This window comes from Phycodurus eques, chromosome 2, assembly GCF_024500275.1.
Source record: "Phycodurus eques isolate BA_2022a chromosome 2, UOR_Pequ_1.1, whole genome shotgun sequence".
Taxonomy (NCBI): Eukaryota; Metazoa; Chordata; class Actinopteri; order Syngnathiformes; family Syngnathidae; genus Phycodurus; species Phycodurus eques.
The window spans coordinates 2,906,952-2,922,810 of record NC_084526.1 but is presented as its reverse complement, the minus strand read 5'-3'; the positions used below and the strand labels follow the sequence as shown (position 1 = coordinate 2,922,810).

The window sequence follows — 15,859 nt, the reverse complement described above, 5'->3', positions numbered from 1 at the left end:
TAAAAACAAATGTGCACATACTGTATGTTAAATAGGTATAATATAAAAATGCATAGAAATGTCTAAAAACAAAAGTTTATCCATGTCTAAAAATGTAAATATATTTTTTAAAATGCTCAATTCTAAAAACTATATTTAGAAATATACAGAAAACTAAATTTGTCACAACAAATTTTTTCATTTTTTTTAGGAAAGTTTTTTTCTGAAAGGTCATGGTTTTGGAGATGTGAGTCTTCCGCCCAATGCCAGCGATATGTATATACAAATGTCAACATGAAATAAAATTGTCCAAAAAAATAATAATAATAATTCGTCAACCAAGTGTGCCCTGTTACACACTTTGTGTTGAGGATAAGTGAAGATGCGTATTTTTTTTTTTATATTAGATATCGGTCGACACACACATACTGGACACACACATTATTCGAGGAGTCAAGGATTTTTATTGCTTTACTTGAATTAAGGGCAATATGAACAAGTAACATTATATACTGTAAAAAAACAAAAAAAACAAAAAAAAAACATAACAATATAATTAAAGAGAATATATATATATATATATATAATGAGATATTGCGTAATTCTATCTGAAAATAAAAAAAAATGGCTGGCGGTGAATGAGTTAAGTAAAATTTGGTGAAGGCACAGTGGTTACAATTTTCCATATGTCTGATTTGAGGGGATGATGGGGTTGCCTGTAAGAATAAATAAAAAAAAACAAAATCTAATACTTTGAGCCTCCGTCAATGGCGTAAGAAAATCACCAAAGAAAATCTGACTTGGCGATCATCTGGAGGTGAAAGTGTGGGAGTGCGGGTGGGCCGTGCAAAATAATAAAGCGCTCGCGTCGATTGGTCGTCAGCGTGATGGAGTCTTGTGAAAATATTCCAGTTCGACCGTTACTTATAGACCGGCTTGACTTTCTAAATCCCATTCCCGGGAACAAATGCGGAATGCAAAAGCGGCGCGCGACTTGAATCGCCTCCGTGAGATTAATGCAAACACCCCCCCCCCCCCCCCCCCACCCCCCTCCGCCCCTGACATCAGCGCATAACACCCACCGCCTTGTTCGCTTCGCTATCGGTGCGCTTTTTTTGTGGAAAAAGCAGAAAGTCCTTGAAAGTCCGCCAAAAAGTTCCCCGACGCGAGACCCAGACTAGATGAAGAGCTCTCGTTGAGGGTTTGACCTTTCAAAGGCGACATGGTCAAGCGAGATATTGCCCAAATATTTCTCTCCCTCCCGGCGAGGCAAGCGAGGATCGATACTACGGAGAAATATCTTCCGCGCTCGTTTAACCGCTCCTGCTTTTCAGTGTGCCACATTTTTTGGGGGAAATTTCTGCCCAGAGTCACTTGACAACACGACATTTTGTAGGTGCATTCGTCATGAGTAAGACCCCCACCCCCCACCCCCAAAGCCATGCCTGATGTCTGGATGCCGAGTGCCGGCCTGTTTGAAGCAGCCATGTCTTTTTTACATTTAGCTTGATTTATTATTGATTACCCTTGATTTAATCTGGGAAAACAGTCCTTAAACATCTTGTAGATATTCTGTCAGCATCCCAGAGAGGATTTTGCAGCTCCGGCAACGGTTTTGAATCTTTCGCTCTTCTTCCTCCGGCGTCTTGATTACTCTTCAATCAGCTTTTGTGTTTTGCTGTCTTGGCGGTCCGATCGATTCGAGCAGCCATTGAAGTGACTCTCGGTACTGTGCGACTCTTTCAAGGCAGCTTTCTAAACCAAGGGAGCCTTCAAAAACTTCTTTTAAAAAAAAAATAATAATAAAAAAGTCCTCCGCCGCAGATGCCGTTTAAAATGCGTTTTAGTGTGTGCGCCCTGGATAATGTATTCAGATGGAGGCACAAAGCCTGTAGCGAGGAGAGAGCAGCAGTGTGTTTGGATGTGCGCCAGGTGCAGAGGCTGTCACAAAGTGTTAGGACTTACCAGGCTTTTCCCCCGCAGCCCACTTTACTCCCCGACCGTCTCCCCGTCGGCCCTCGTCCGTCCTCCTCCGCCCGGGCGGATGGATGAGAGCTGACGTACACTCGGCGCTCGTCCGACCTCCTTTTTTTAAGATCTTGTCTGAATAGCTCTCAGTATACATAGATGGAAGTATGGAGTCGATAATTAATGGATGATAGAGGGCACGGACGGATGGATTTTAGGATTATGAATGATGGATAGAGGGGTTCTTGGCCATTTTCCATATAATTTGATCAATAACGGTAAAGACACGTACAAAAAAATCATAATAATAATTGTGCATAAATGATCCCAACTGCTCATTAAACGCGTTGCACTTTTGACTTTATACAATGACAATAACGGTAAAGACAATTCCAAATTGCACAACACCAAGGGCATTGGACAAGACCTCAGTTCAGTGAGCAGGAAATTGTTTTGCTTATTCTTTGGCTTTCACAAATGCATACCTATTCATTCCATATCCCAGGAAAATCCCATTTATCCAAAAATCGAATTAGGATCTTCAGAAAACATGTTGCAAATCATGAAACTTAATTTCGAACCCCAAACGGTGATGACATTTTGGCATTAAAAGTTTGAAAATGATTATTTTAGAATTTTTTTTTTCCTTCTTCTTAGAAACAGTTTATGACTTTTTGATGGATAACAACTGCCAATAATACAAATACCTCAATTTAACAGACTTTTGATTTAACGTACAGAAAATAGTGTCCAGTTCACCCCTTTCATATACCAGTGAGTTAAGTTTGGATCAACTTAAAACCCTTTTCTTTTTTTTTTTCTTTTTTTAAATTCAATCTTTTTTTTATATTTATTTACAATCATTTTGTACCATACCGGGTGTTTTTAGCCCACGAAAAAAAGTACCAAAAAAAAGTACAAAACGGTAATTTTGTACTGTACTGGTGTTTTTAGGCCACAAAAAAAGTACTTGAATTCAACAGACAATCTGATTTAACGGACAACCCCTATTAGTCCATTAAATTGAGGTTCCACTGTACTCACATCAGTAAAATTGATTTTCAAAAGGAAATACAGTGGGCCACGTCTTTGAAAATGACCCATACACGGCGGCACGGTGGACGACTGGTTAGAGCGTCTGCCTCACAGTTCTGAAGACCGGGGTTCAATCCCCGCCCCCGCCTGTGTGGAGTTTGCATGTTCTCCCTGTTGTCTGGGTGGGTTTTTTTTTTTTTTTTTACACTCCACTTCTCACAGACTTGTTGAGGACTCTCACCGGTGTGCGCGTGTGCCCGTGTGTGTGCGCGCGTGCGACTAAAGCTTATTGCATCTCTCCCAGCTGAGGAAGGGTCTTTGATGCGTGCCTTTTCTCTGATATCCTTGTTGTTCTCTGTGGGGGCAAATAAAAAAAAGAAGAGAAAACATTTTTTTTTGCGGCGGTTTATTGTTACATTGCATTCATTTTTAGTCCTAAATAAAACACTCGTGGGCCGTGTTTTGTGTACAGACGCGCTTCACTTAAAACAATTTCGACACAGGCTGTGATGAAAGCCTCCTGTGTACGCTGTCAATCAATAAAAGACAACAAGTATATCAATTAGCTGTCAGGAGAAACTCAGAATCAAATTAGGCCTCCTGGTGTTGTTTTTCTTTGAAATACGGTATTTAGTCTTGCTCATCACTGGCTCTTTGTCCTGTTTCAAAGGAACGGCACTTCAGTTCCCCGATTTAAAACCCTAATTTGAAACCATAACATTATCTTAAAACTTTAAACTGGACTTCAGAGCCTACTTTGTGACCCTAATCCTGACTCAATACCCTACTTGGAGACCACAACACCAACTTGACTTTTGACCGTTTTGTCAATGTTTGCGTTGGCGTGTGTTGCAGACATGACGGCCAAGGAGTTCATGGAGCCGAGGGGCAAGCAGCGCAGCCGCTTCGAGCTCCTCTCCGACTTCCTGTCGGAGATGTTGTCGGTGTCGCCGTCCGACGTCAACGTGTTCGGCCTGAGCGACGTCTCCGGCCGCATGATGGACGTGCGCTTCGCCGTGCGCGCCGGCAACGCCGCCTTCCTGCGGCCCGAGAAGATACACGGTTACCTGGCGGCGCACAAACAGAAGGTCCATTTGCTACTTTGGAACCGTGACTTTGAATAGGAATTTTTAAGATATATATTTTTTTTTAAATATGTGGATAACCGCATCAACTCCAACTTGAAACCTTACTTGAGACAATAACGCTGACTTAAGACCCTACTTTTAAACTGTAACACTGGATTTAAAACATAAGCTTGTCTTCCAACCCTAATTTAAAACGTCAACCTGAACTTGAAACCCTAACTTGAAACACTGGACCAGACCTAAAACCCTACTTTGAAACTGTAACACAGACCTGAAACCCTAAACTTGTCTTCACACCCTACTTTGAAACGTTAACTTGAAGCCCAAACCCTGATTTAAAACCCTACTTTGAAACCCTAACTCTGGCTTGAAACCCCAGTTTCAAAACCTAACTTGAAACACTAACCCTGACCTAAAACCTAACTTTGAAACCCTAACTCTCACTTAAAACCCTAATTGAAAACCCAAACTTGAAATACTAACCCTGATTTAAAGCCATGCTTTGAAACCATAACCCTGTATTAAAACCCCACTTTTTAACCCTTACCTTGACTTAAATCCCAAAGTTGAAACACTAACCCAGACTTAAAACCCAAATTTGAAACTGATACAGTGTTGAAACCTTAAGATAGTCATCAAACCCTAACTTGAAGCCCTAACCTTGACCACTTTTGTATGTCCATGCAGCTTCAGTCCTTCCTGCAGGTCCGAGTCTATCAGGTGCGCGTGGACGAGTGCCCGCAGTCCGAGTGCGGCGGGGCGGGAGGCTGCTCCAGCGTAGTCGACGTCCGGGACGCGGCCACCGTGGTGGACTGCGGCTCCAGGAGTTTGGTGTCCGTCACGGTGGAGGCGGTCGCCGTCTGCGCCTGCCCTGGGCGCCAGCAGACGCATCAGCCCTGTGACGCTTACCCCAGGAACCCGTGCTTCAACGGAGGCGTGTGTGTGGACACGCAGCATGGCTACAGGTCAGTTGGGGCCTTCGAGATTACAATCCCAATTCCAAAGAAGTTGGGATGTTGTGTGGCACATAAATAAAAGCAGAATACAATGATTTGCAAATCATGTTCCACCTATATTTAATTGAAAACACTACAAAGACAAGACATTTAATGTTCAAACTGATCAACTTTTTGTTCTTAGCAAATAATCATTAACTTGGAATTTTATGGCTGCAACACGCTCCAAAAAAGCTGCGACAGGGTCATGTTTACCATTGTGTTACATCACCTTTTCTTTTAACAACATTCAATAGGCAGGCCAATCCATTACCCGCACTCTTTTACTAAGAAGCCACGCTGTTGTAACACGTGCAGAATGTGGTTTGGCATTGTCTTGCTGAAATAAGCAGGGGCGTCCATGAAAAAGACGGATGGCTTGGATGGCAGCATGTTTCTCCAAAACCTGAATGTACCTTTCAGCATTAATGGTACCTTCACAGATGTGTAAGTTACCCATGCCATTGGCACTAACACAGCCCCGTAGCATCACAGATGCTGGCTTTTGAACTTTGCTTCCATAACAGTCCGGATGGTTCTTTTCCTCTTTGGCCCAGAGGACACGACGTCCACAGTTTCCAAAAACAAACTGAAATATGGACTCGTCGGACCACAGAACACTTTTCCACTTTGCGTCGGTCCATCTTAGATGAGTTCGGGCCCAGAGAAGGCGGCGGCGTTTATGGGTGTTGTTGATAAATGGCTTTTGCTTTGCATAGTAGAGTTTCAAGTAGCACTTACGGATGCAGAGCCGCTCTGTATTTACCGAGATTTGTTTTCTGAAGTGTTCCTGAGCCCATGTGGTGATATCCTTTACACATTGATGTGGGTTTTTGATGCAGTGCCGCCTGAGGGATCGAAGGTCACGGGCATTCAATGTCGGTTTTCGGCCTCGCCGCTGACATGCAGTGATTTCTCCAGATTCTCTGAACCTTTTGATGATATTATGGCCCGTAGATGATGAAATCCCTAAATTCCTTGCAATTGTACGTTGAGAAACATTGTCCTCAAACTGTTGGACTATTTTCTCACGCACATGTGCAGAAAGAGGTGAACCTCGCGCCATCTTTGCTTGCTTTTCTACCCAATCATGGCACCCACCTGTTCCCAATTAGCCTCTTCACCTGTGGGATGTTCCAAACAGGTGTTTTATGAGAACTCCTCAACTTTCTCCGTCTTTTTTGCCAGCTGTCGCAGCTTTTTTGGAACGTGTTGCAGCCATAAATTTCTAAGTTCATGATTATTTGCTAAAAACAATCAAGTTTATCAGTTTGAACATTAAATATCTTGTCTTTGTTGTGTATTCAGTTAAATATAGGTCGAACATGATTTGCAAATAATTGCATTCTGTTTTTATTTATGTTTAACACAACGTCCCAACTTCATTAGAATTGGGGTTGTATTTCAAGGTGTTGTTTATTCCTGTTTTATGAAAAAAAAAAAAAAAAAAACTGGGGAGAGGAGCTTTCACATTAATCATATGACACAACCATTGTGTGCGTGTGAGCTTGGTCAAGTGTTTTGGACTTTTTTTATACTTTGTGGATTATGTTTAGTGCTTTTGATATCGGTTGTGCAAGGTGGCAGCGGTCATGAAAAAAAACAAAAACATCTGACACAAACGTGTGTGCGTGGTTGACATAGCGTATTGTGAATTTTAATTATTATTATTTTACTTTGTGGATTATTTCTTGTTATTTGATGTATTTGTATTGTGCAAGGTTGCAGTCGTCATGAATAACTGGCAAGAGGAGCGATAGCAAAATTAATGACAGTACATTTCACACATACGTGTCTGAACGTGCCATTAACCTTTTGGGATTTGTGGATTATTTCTTGTTTTTTTATTTGTGTTTATTTCTATTGTGCGCAGTTGGCAGTTATCATAACTTTTTTTTTTTTTGTCCTGTTCAGATGTTAGGTCAAGCATCTGTATCCCTTTTATGCCGGAACAGTTTTATTGTGTCACAGTGGAGTTTTTAAGCTTCCGCTGTGGTTTCTTAATATTATAATTGAGGTTTATTGAGAATCAGAGATGATCAGTCGAACAGAACATTATTTCATTCTTGAAGCATTTATGGCGTTTAAGACGAGTAGAAATAAATGGGAGTTTTGGGGGTTTGATGTTCTTGCAGTCTATTTGTTCCAATTCTAGCCAAGAATCACACTCCTCATTGTGGTGCAACCATTTAATTGCCTATTTAGTTAGCTAAATAATAGTGTTTAAAGTTGGGATCAATTAGGCCTCCCTCCTGTTTACCTTTCTGAAGAGTGGATAGACTGATTGTGTTTTTGTTATTGTTTTTAAATAAATATTCATTTCAGCCGAATCTAAGGTTTGAAACCATTTAAATGTGGTCTTAAATGGAATAATTGAAAATAAATAATTTATTTGAGGTAAGGTTTTCATTTTTATTGTAGCTATTCTTCCCAGTAACGATATAGGCAAGTTATTCCAGCATCTTAAATCATCTGAGATTTTTTTTTCCAGAATTGGTGTGTAATTTAGATTGGTTAGCTCTGTGAGTTTTGACAAAATATTGTTACCTAAATACTAAATAATGTTTCCGATAAGAAATAGGGTAATCTGGGATTTGATTAGCAGGAGTCCATGAGTTTGCTGTTATTGGGAGTATTGTTGATTTTGTCCAGTTAATAGCGTCGTCTGATATTTGTGAAAATGTTTTAATGAGATTGAAGACTGCCTGAAAAGAATACTTGTGTTCCTGTAAGTAAAGAAGAATATCATCAACATATCGATTGATTTTGTGTTCTGTCACTAGTGAGCAGATACCTTGAATATTAGCATTCTGACGTATAGCGGCAGAAAGAGGTTCAATCAATATTGCAGATAGCGTTGGTGAGAGTGGACATCCTTGTCTGGTTCCTCTTTGTAATGTGAAACTTTGTGAATAATCCTATTTGTGGTAACTGTCGCTTTCGGCGAATTGCATAAAGTTGTTATCCAATGTGTAAATGAATCTGCAAAGCCAAATTTGCGAAGTACTGCAAACAGGAAAGCCCAGTTAACTTTATCGAAAGTTTTCTCTGCATCAAGTGACTTGATGATTGCGTTTTGATTTTTACGCTGTGACATGCTTATTAAATTCAACAGAGGTCTGACATTATTTGTGGAACTTCTACCTTTAATGAAGCCTGTCTGGTTTATCGACGGAAGTACCTTTTCAAGTCTCGCTGCGAGGGCTTTCGAGATAATATTGATACCTACATTAATCAGTGATAAGGGCCGATAATTCGCCGAGAGAATGAGGTCGTTACCTGGCTTTAGTAATAACTTAATTGAAGCTGTGTTCGTATGGCTACTAATCCTACCTTTATCGTTTATCTCCTTGACTGTTCTGAAAAATAGAGGCGCTTACTTTCTTTCTTTCGTGAATGTGACACATGACATAGCGTGCAGTGTCTGGAATGAGACGGACCCTCCCCGCCTTATTGCCTTATTGTTTATTGAACGCAAACAAAAGAAAAGAAGAAAAGCCCTCGACCCCGCGTCACGGTGGAAACGTCACAGCGAGTGTAATTGTTTTTAATGAGCTTTGGGACACAAATGAGTATGCCCCCGTAAATTCTGTCCAGCAACAGGCGTGCAGTTGGCCAATTAGAAATTTTGTCATTCATAGGTTGCGGCAGCAGACGGCTTTTTCTCCCCCTTTTTGTCCTCCCTGTTTTTGTTGTCTGTTTTTTGCGAGAAAACTCACAAAAAAAAAAAGACAATCGTTGGTGTTGCCCAATGACATTTTGTATGCTTTCCGAATGTCTCCAAAGTTTTCTTCTCAAGGTCGACGAGTCCCGGCAGACCTCCATGCGTACTTCTGGCCGGCTATCTCGCCACAAAGGCATCAAAAGTGGGACTGGGCACTACTTAAAGGACAATTTTAACAATAATGGTGTGTGTGTGCGGCCCTTTATGGTGTTTTTCCATCCTTGGGACCAGTCAGCCATTGGCAGTATGTGTCACCGGTCTTGGAGAGTTGAAACAAACACCGAAGCATATTTATAATGCTGCCAGCCTCGACTTTTGAAGGCCAATTACACTCAGTAAGGCACTGCCTTACATGGCAAAGAAAAAGACAGGGCAAGTCAACACACCCATAGGAAATTACCCCAAAAAACCGTATCAAAATTGCTCAGATCCTTTTTCTCCCCGGTCATGTTTCTTGCTCGGGCACAGAAAATGAAATCAACACGGTACACTCACTCTGATGACACAGGGCAGAAGGCCTTGCGGCCTCTCGCTGCAAACGAGGATGATGAGAGCGACCTGTCCAAATAAAATCACTCCCAAAAAAATGAATTTTTACTGGTTGATTGCCTGGCAGAATTTGTGGGATTTTATCTAGTTAATGCATAGACCACAAAAAAAAAAAAAAAAAAAGATACCGCAATGGCTTTTTAACTCTCGTGAATTAAAAAATGTGTATCTTAATCAGAATCAGAATTAATAATATTACTATTGGTTCGCAAGGAATATTAACCAAGACAACGTTGCTATTCAATTTCTACTAACTTTAGCACCACCTGCTGACTCTGGCATTACCCCACCGAATGAAAAATCAGCCACCTGCGTTGTAAATATTTCTTTGTGTACATTACCTGATTGAATAGGTGCCAAACCCCCAAGAGAGCACCACCCCAAAAGCGTTTCTCTCCACAATGTCAGAACACAAATATCCAAAGGACTCCACAGGGGGCAGGATTAAAAACAGGGACTGGCAACAATTGGATATTTATTCGCATTTAGGACTCCCCAATGGTAACGTTTATTGCACACACCCCTGCCGGGTATTCAAACGCACCACCGCTTCCGGACGATTCCCCTGCCGCCATCGTGTCGCCGCCCGACGCTGCAGGTGATCAGCCGCTAATTGTTAGCCATAAACGCAGTTGGTTTGCCAGGAGAGACAAATTGTCCACAAACTTCTCATAAGTATCTAATTGTGTAAATGCTATGCTATCAGAAACACTGAGCGACACTTACAACCTCAATTCAAATATTTGTTCCATGAAATTGTATTGATTTATTCCCCAACAGTCTATTCTCTTGGCTGTACCGCCTCCAGGACGTTTGTGGATGTTCGATTTTTCATCCAATCAGATTTCAGCCTGTATATGTTGCCATGTCAATCTAATTTGCCCAGGGCCTTCACAATCCGTAGTGCTGGCCCATGTAATAGAAAACCAAATTAGCAATGGTGTTTCTTTAATGAATCAGATTTAAAATTCATTCTTTACAGGACCCTCGATGACATCAGCATTTTACTGTCCTCTGATTGGTTGGTCACAGCAAGCCAAGTTTGATGAGCAAAACACATCGTCTGTAGCGATTTGCACACATGAATTTATTCATCAGCATCAAACCATTCCAAAGTCAAAATATTCACCTCGTTCAGGACAGGTGAGCAAATATTTTTTACATTCATAAAATTTTCACTTTTCCGCACATTTCCAAATTTTCAATGTAAAAAGTCCCAGTAAAATGAATGAAGAGATTTTACAAATTGATGTTATTCAGTTATTATTCAAACCATGACAACTTCACTGGAACTGTTTCGGTATCTTACTTTTTTTTTTTTTTTTTTTTTAAATATTACAAATGTATTGATGTAAAATTCCAGTGAGTTTGGTGATGACATTACACAGGTCAATTTTGAACAAATTTAAGTCCTCTCATTCAGTAAATAGTCCATGAATATTGGCAAAATACTATCTCATGATCTTTGATTGATTATTTCCTTTGGGAAATTTTTTTTTTTAATTACAAAATAATGAAAATAATCAACCACTGACTCACAAATGTTATTATGCACCTAAATAAAATTGTCCTTTTTCACAAGCATATTTTGTCCTTCTAAAATATCCACTTTTTTTTTTTCTGATTCAAAACATTCCAACGTCAAAATACAGTATTAAGCTCACTAAATATATGCAAGCAACACATTTTAATTTTCACAAAAATTCCCACTTTTCCTCACAATTTTCCAATGTTTCATGAAATTTTTTTTTATTTGAAAGGCATTTTCATTTCATATTACTCTACTCCTTCAATAAGGATTATTGAAGGATAATCCTAGCTCACTTGGTGCACATCGATGGTTGTATTTTTCACAGTCCACTATATATTTGTAAGCCTACTGTTAGCACGTTAGCATTTGAGCAATTCTTGCAATCATGATTGGCTTTTTTTTTTTTTTGGGAGATTCCACTTAATTTTATTCTTCTTCTTTTGAAATGCTACGCAACCCCCCCACCCCCCCTGTGGCCCTCCACCACTGTTGCATCGCAATCACATTAAAGAGCCTTCTGTAGCCTAGCATTACGCATACAACTAATTAGCTGCTTTGCTCGTCAAAAGACGTAAAAACTCGGCTGTGGCGGCTATCTTCAAAACAAACATTTCATCTCCGTGCGTGAATCTGTTTTTTTTTTTTTGTTTGTTTGTTTGATTTTGGTTTTTTTTAAGGACGACGGCTTGGAAGTGAATTGTTAATCAAGGGCTTGTTGCTGGACGTCAACAATGTATGTTAGAAGGAAAGCTCTTTATTTCATCACGGCGCTTGAGAAGCGTGAGAGAAGAAGGAGAAGAAGAAGAAGAGCTGGCATCTTCTGTCTGCTTTAATTTGTTTCAAAGAGGCCTTCACACGCTCCATTAGACATGTGAGAGGCGTGCCGCAACGCCGCTAGTACGCAAAATGCATCTTGCCTTTACACCGAGGACTTCACTTTGTGTTCTTGGTGCAGAGGTGGCAGAGGTACTCAAAGTATCTAGTATAGATACTTGTGGGGGGAAAAAAAAAAAAAACAAGACTTGTCGAAGTACTGATTCAACTCCTTTTTTTGTTTTTGTTTTTTACCTTAAAGTAAAAAACAAACAAAGGTTTCAAGGTCTCAAATGTTCGGTAATAAAAGATGACGCAAAACTGAAATCCTGTTGGATTAATTGAATTGTTCAAATCTAGAATGAACTTGAAATTGGAATGGTTTGAATTGTGCAAGTAATGTGGAATGGGGGTAAATATGTGAAATCCCTTTAAATTTGGGAATTTTAGTCTGAAAATACGGGGGGGAAGTGATGAATAATTCCGTATACTGTATGTCCTGAATGAGTTGACCATTTTGAAGTCGGAAGAGTTTGAATTGGTCAAGAAATGGAAAGAAGAGAGGAGGTACCGGTCACTAAGAACAAAAGCCCAACTCCAATGAAGTTGGGACGTTGTGTAAAATGTAAATAAATATTGTTTTTGTTACAAATATTCACTCGTTTTGAATTTAATGCCTGCAACACGTTTCCCAAAAAGCTGGGACAGGGGCATGTTTACTACTGTGTTACGTCACCTTTCCTTTTAACAACACTCAATAAGCGTTTGGGAATTGAAGACACTAATTGTTGAAGGCTTCAAGGTGGAATTCTTCATTGATGTACGACTTCAGTTGCTCAAAAATCTCTGTCTTGTCGTATTTTGCGCTTCATAATGCGCCTGCGCACATTTTTATTGCACACTGGCTACAAAGCCACGCTGTTCTAACATGTGCAGAATGTGGTTTGGCATTGTCTTGCTGAAATAAGCAGGGGCGTCCATGAAAAAGACGTTGCTTGGATGGCAGCATATGTTTCTCCAAAAGCTGTATGTACCTTTCAGCATTAATGGTGCCTTCACAGATGTGCAAGTTACCCATGCTAAGTGCTAGAGGACTCTACATCTTTTTGCACAATTGTTTTTTGTCAATGTCTTTATGTCCCCAAAGTGTTCTGTAAATTGACTGTCTGTTGTACTAGAGCGGCTCCAACTACCGGAGACAAATTCCTTGTGTGTTTTGGACATACTTGGCAAATAAAGATGATTCTGATTCTGATTCTGATGCCATGGGCACTCACACACCTCCATACCATGACAGATGCTGACTTTTGAATTTTGCCTGATGACAATCCAGGTGATCCTTTTCATCTTTGCCCTGAATGACACCACATCCATGATTTCCTAAAACAATTTGGAATGTGGACTTGTCAGACCGCAGCACACTTTATTCCACATTCCGTCAGTCCATCTCAGATTAGCTCAGGTCCAGAGAAACGTCTGGGTGTTGTTGATTATATATGGCTTTCGCTTTGCATGGTAGAGTTTTAACTTACATTTGTAGACGTAGCGTTGAACTGTGTTAACCGACAATGGTCTGAGGGATCGAAGGTCTCGGGCCATGAAATGTTGTTTTTTGGCCTTCATTGTAAAATCTCTCTTAATTTGGGAATTTTATTGTGAAGATGTGCAAATTTGGAGAATGTGAAAAACAATATTACCAAGATCTACTGACTGAGCTAAACAGTTTCTAGTTGGTATGATTTGAATTGGTTGAACAAGTTGTGTTATATGGAAGTATGAGTTACTGTAACTTTGGAACACGTCTGTATTCTTTTCAATGGTATTTGTTTCATGGAAAATGTGCAATAGTGTGCAAATTTCGAAATTTGTGGAATGTGGAAAATAGTTCCCAAGCTGTGCTGAATGAGGTGAATGTTTTGAAGTTGGAATGATTTGAATCGATGGAGAATTGCGGAAGGAGTACAGTGGCGAAAGTTGGCAGAATAATAATAGGATAATTTTTTTTTTTTTTTTTTTTTTTTTTGCATAATGACGTGTGGAGCCTCTTCAACATTTACACAATAAAATAAAAATAATGACCTACATTGCAATGTTAACAGAAGGGGAAGCAAATCTCGGAGGCTATCCCGATTCAAACCAAAAGTTAATAGCTTCTTCTCTGGCCCACACCGCCGCAATGTTCCAAGAAAAGCATTGAAGTAGTTGGCATGATGGCCAAAAAAAATTAACAACAAAGAAATAACAACACATACATTATAAGCAAGTTAGAATGACTCTTCCATTCTCCAAATTTCTGGTTATTTTTCCTGTCAATTCCCATGGAAAGTTTCCAACATTGAAAATCCCCGAATTTTTGCAACCCTGCTTTGTGAGCGCTGCTACTTGTATGCAAATGAGACACCTGATTTAACTTGGCAATCAAGCAACCAATCGGCGATCTGAAGAGCTGGAACGGACGCCCGAGGCGAGCCAGGCTCGGTTCGAAACGAGGCTGCCAGCCTGATCGGATGCTAATGAGGAGATTCCGTGCGGCGCAAATGAACAATAAACGAACACAAAACAATGCATTATTGCAAGTAGGACAATTTAGGAAAAAGCCTTTTGAGCATTTATTTGAAATCCTTCACATCTAGCGTAAAGATCCATGTACTAATACACTTTTCTAAGTGTAAGCTAATTCAGCACACGAGTAGAATGACTAGAGAGTACTAGAAGAAAGATTCCCTTACTGGTACCGTTTTTTTGTTTTTTTTCTGCACACTTGTAGGACAACTATATTTGACGGGTCAGGCAAAACCTTGCACTAGATGACATCTGCGTGCTGCTAGTACTATTAGTGAAGTGATAGATGTTAACTAGTAGAATTTCTTAATGTCACTAGTTGCTAGTGATGGGAATTGATAGGAATTTAGCGATTCCGGTTCCATTACCGATACCCCTGATTGGTCCGATTCCTTATCAATTCTCTTTTCGATTCTCATTGGGGGAGGGAATGAAATAATACAAATGATATATGATATCATTGATGTCATTGTTATTATATCGTGATGTGATACGATAATACAAAAGCTCTTTTTCGGTAGTGCTGTGCGATCTGGACTAAATTTTTTATCCCGATCTGGGTCATTTTGTAGAACTAGATATTTATAGTATGAGATGAAAACAAATTCATGAATGAATTACTTTAAACTCTAAATAATGACAATCATAGTAGTAATAGTCATAATTTTACTTGAATAAAGTTGTTGCGATATAGCCAGGGAGCTAACGCGGTGGATAAACTTTCATGGCTGCGATCTGGTCCGCACACAAGCAACAAAAACGACAACAATAAAAGGGAGAAAATTAAACGTAATCAGAGTGCTCGCTCCAGGCAAACATTCCAGCTGTGCCTGGGTGCTGAGTGTAATTACAGCTCTCTTTTAATGAAACTTCATCCATATTTGCAAAACTCTCATTAAAAAAAGAAAAAGAGAGAAAATGTGAGTAACAACTTTTTGCCGTCGGAGGAGCAAATTGTGTGTGAAAGATATTTTGGGAGGGTTACTTTTGTTTAGTGCAGGGAGCTTGACAACATTTGCTTCAATTAGCGTGAAACAAAAGCTTTGTTTTTTGTGTGTGTGTGTGTGTGTTTGGCTGCGTCTGGAATTGAATTGTTAGCGTAGCGACGTAATGAAGCGCTAACGACAACAGCATCACAACTCCACAGCGTGACCGCAGACAATTTGTCTAGATTGCGACGCTGTCATCTTTCATTTCATTCAAAGTCCCTTCTCACAATCACAACACAGATGACAAAAACCAGATGGGGCGCTAGGGGGCGCTCTTCTAATCTCGAGGGAAATATAGAGCAGATATAAAAAGTCATCCCTGTTTCGGTGACATCCGAAATAAGACCACATGTCATTTCAAAACTTTAACCTCCGCTAACGTGGCATATAACCTGTAAAAATCCAATCTTTTTTTTAATTCAAGATGGGAAGTAAAACTAAACAACTGAGATGACGTGGTTGCACAAGTGTGCACACCCTCTTATAACTGCGGATGTGACTGTGCTCAGAATGAACCAATCACATTCAAACGTGTTAAATGAGAGTCAGCACACACGCCACCATTTAAAGTGCCTCTGATTCATCCCAAAGAAAGTTTAGCTGTTCTAGCAGGCTTTTCCAGACAT

At 40.0% G+C, this 15,859-nt stretch overlaps 1 protein-coding gene across 1 annotated transcript in view; it reads left to right on the top strand.

The window, feature by feature from the left end:
• si:ch211-186j3.6 (neural-cadherin) overlaps nt 1-15,859 on the top strand; it is a 185,276-nt gene that overhangs the window by 121,482 nt on the left and 47,935 nt on the right. Inside the window, 2 exon segments of the mRNA XM_061704891.1 lie at nt 3,838-4,070; nt 4,758-5,035. Coding sequence (XP_061560875.1) covers nt 3,838-4,070; nt 4,758-5,035 — 511 coding nt within the window.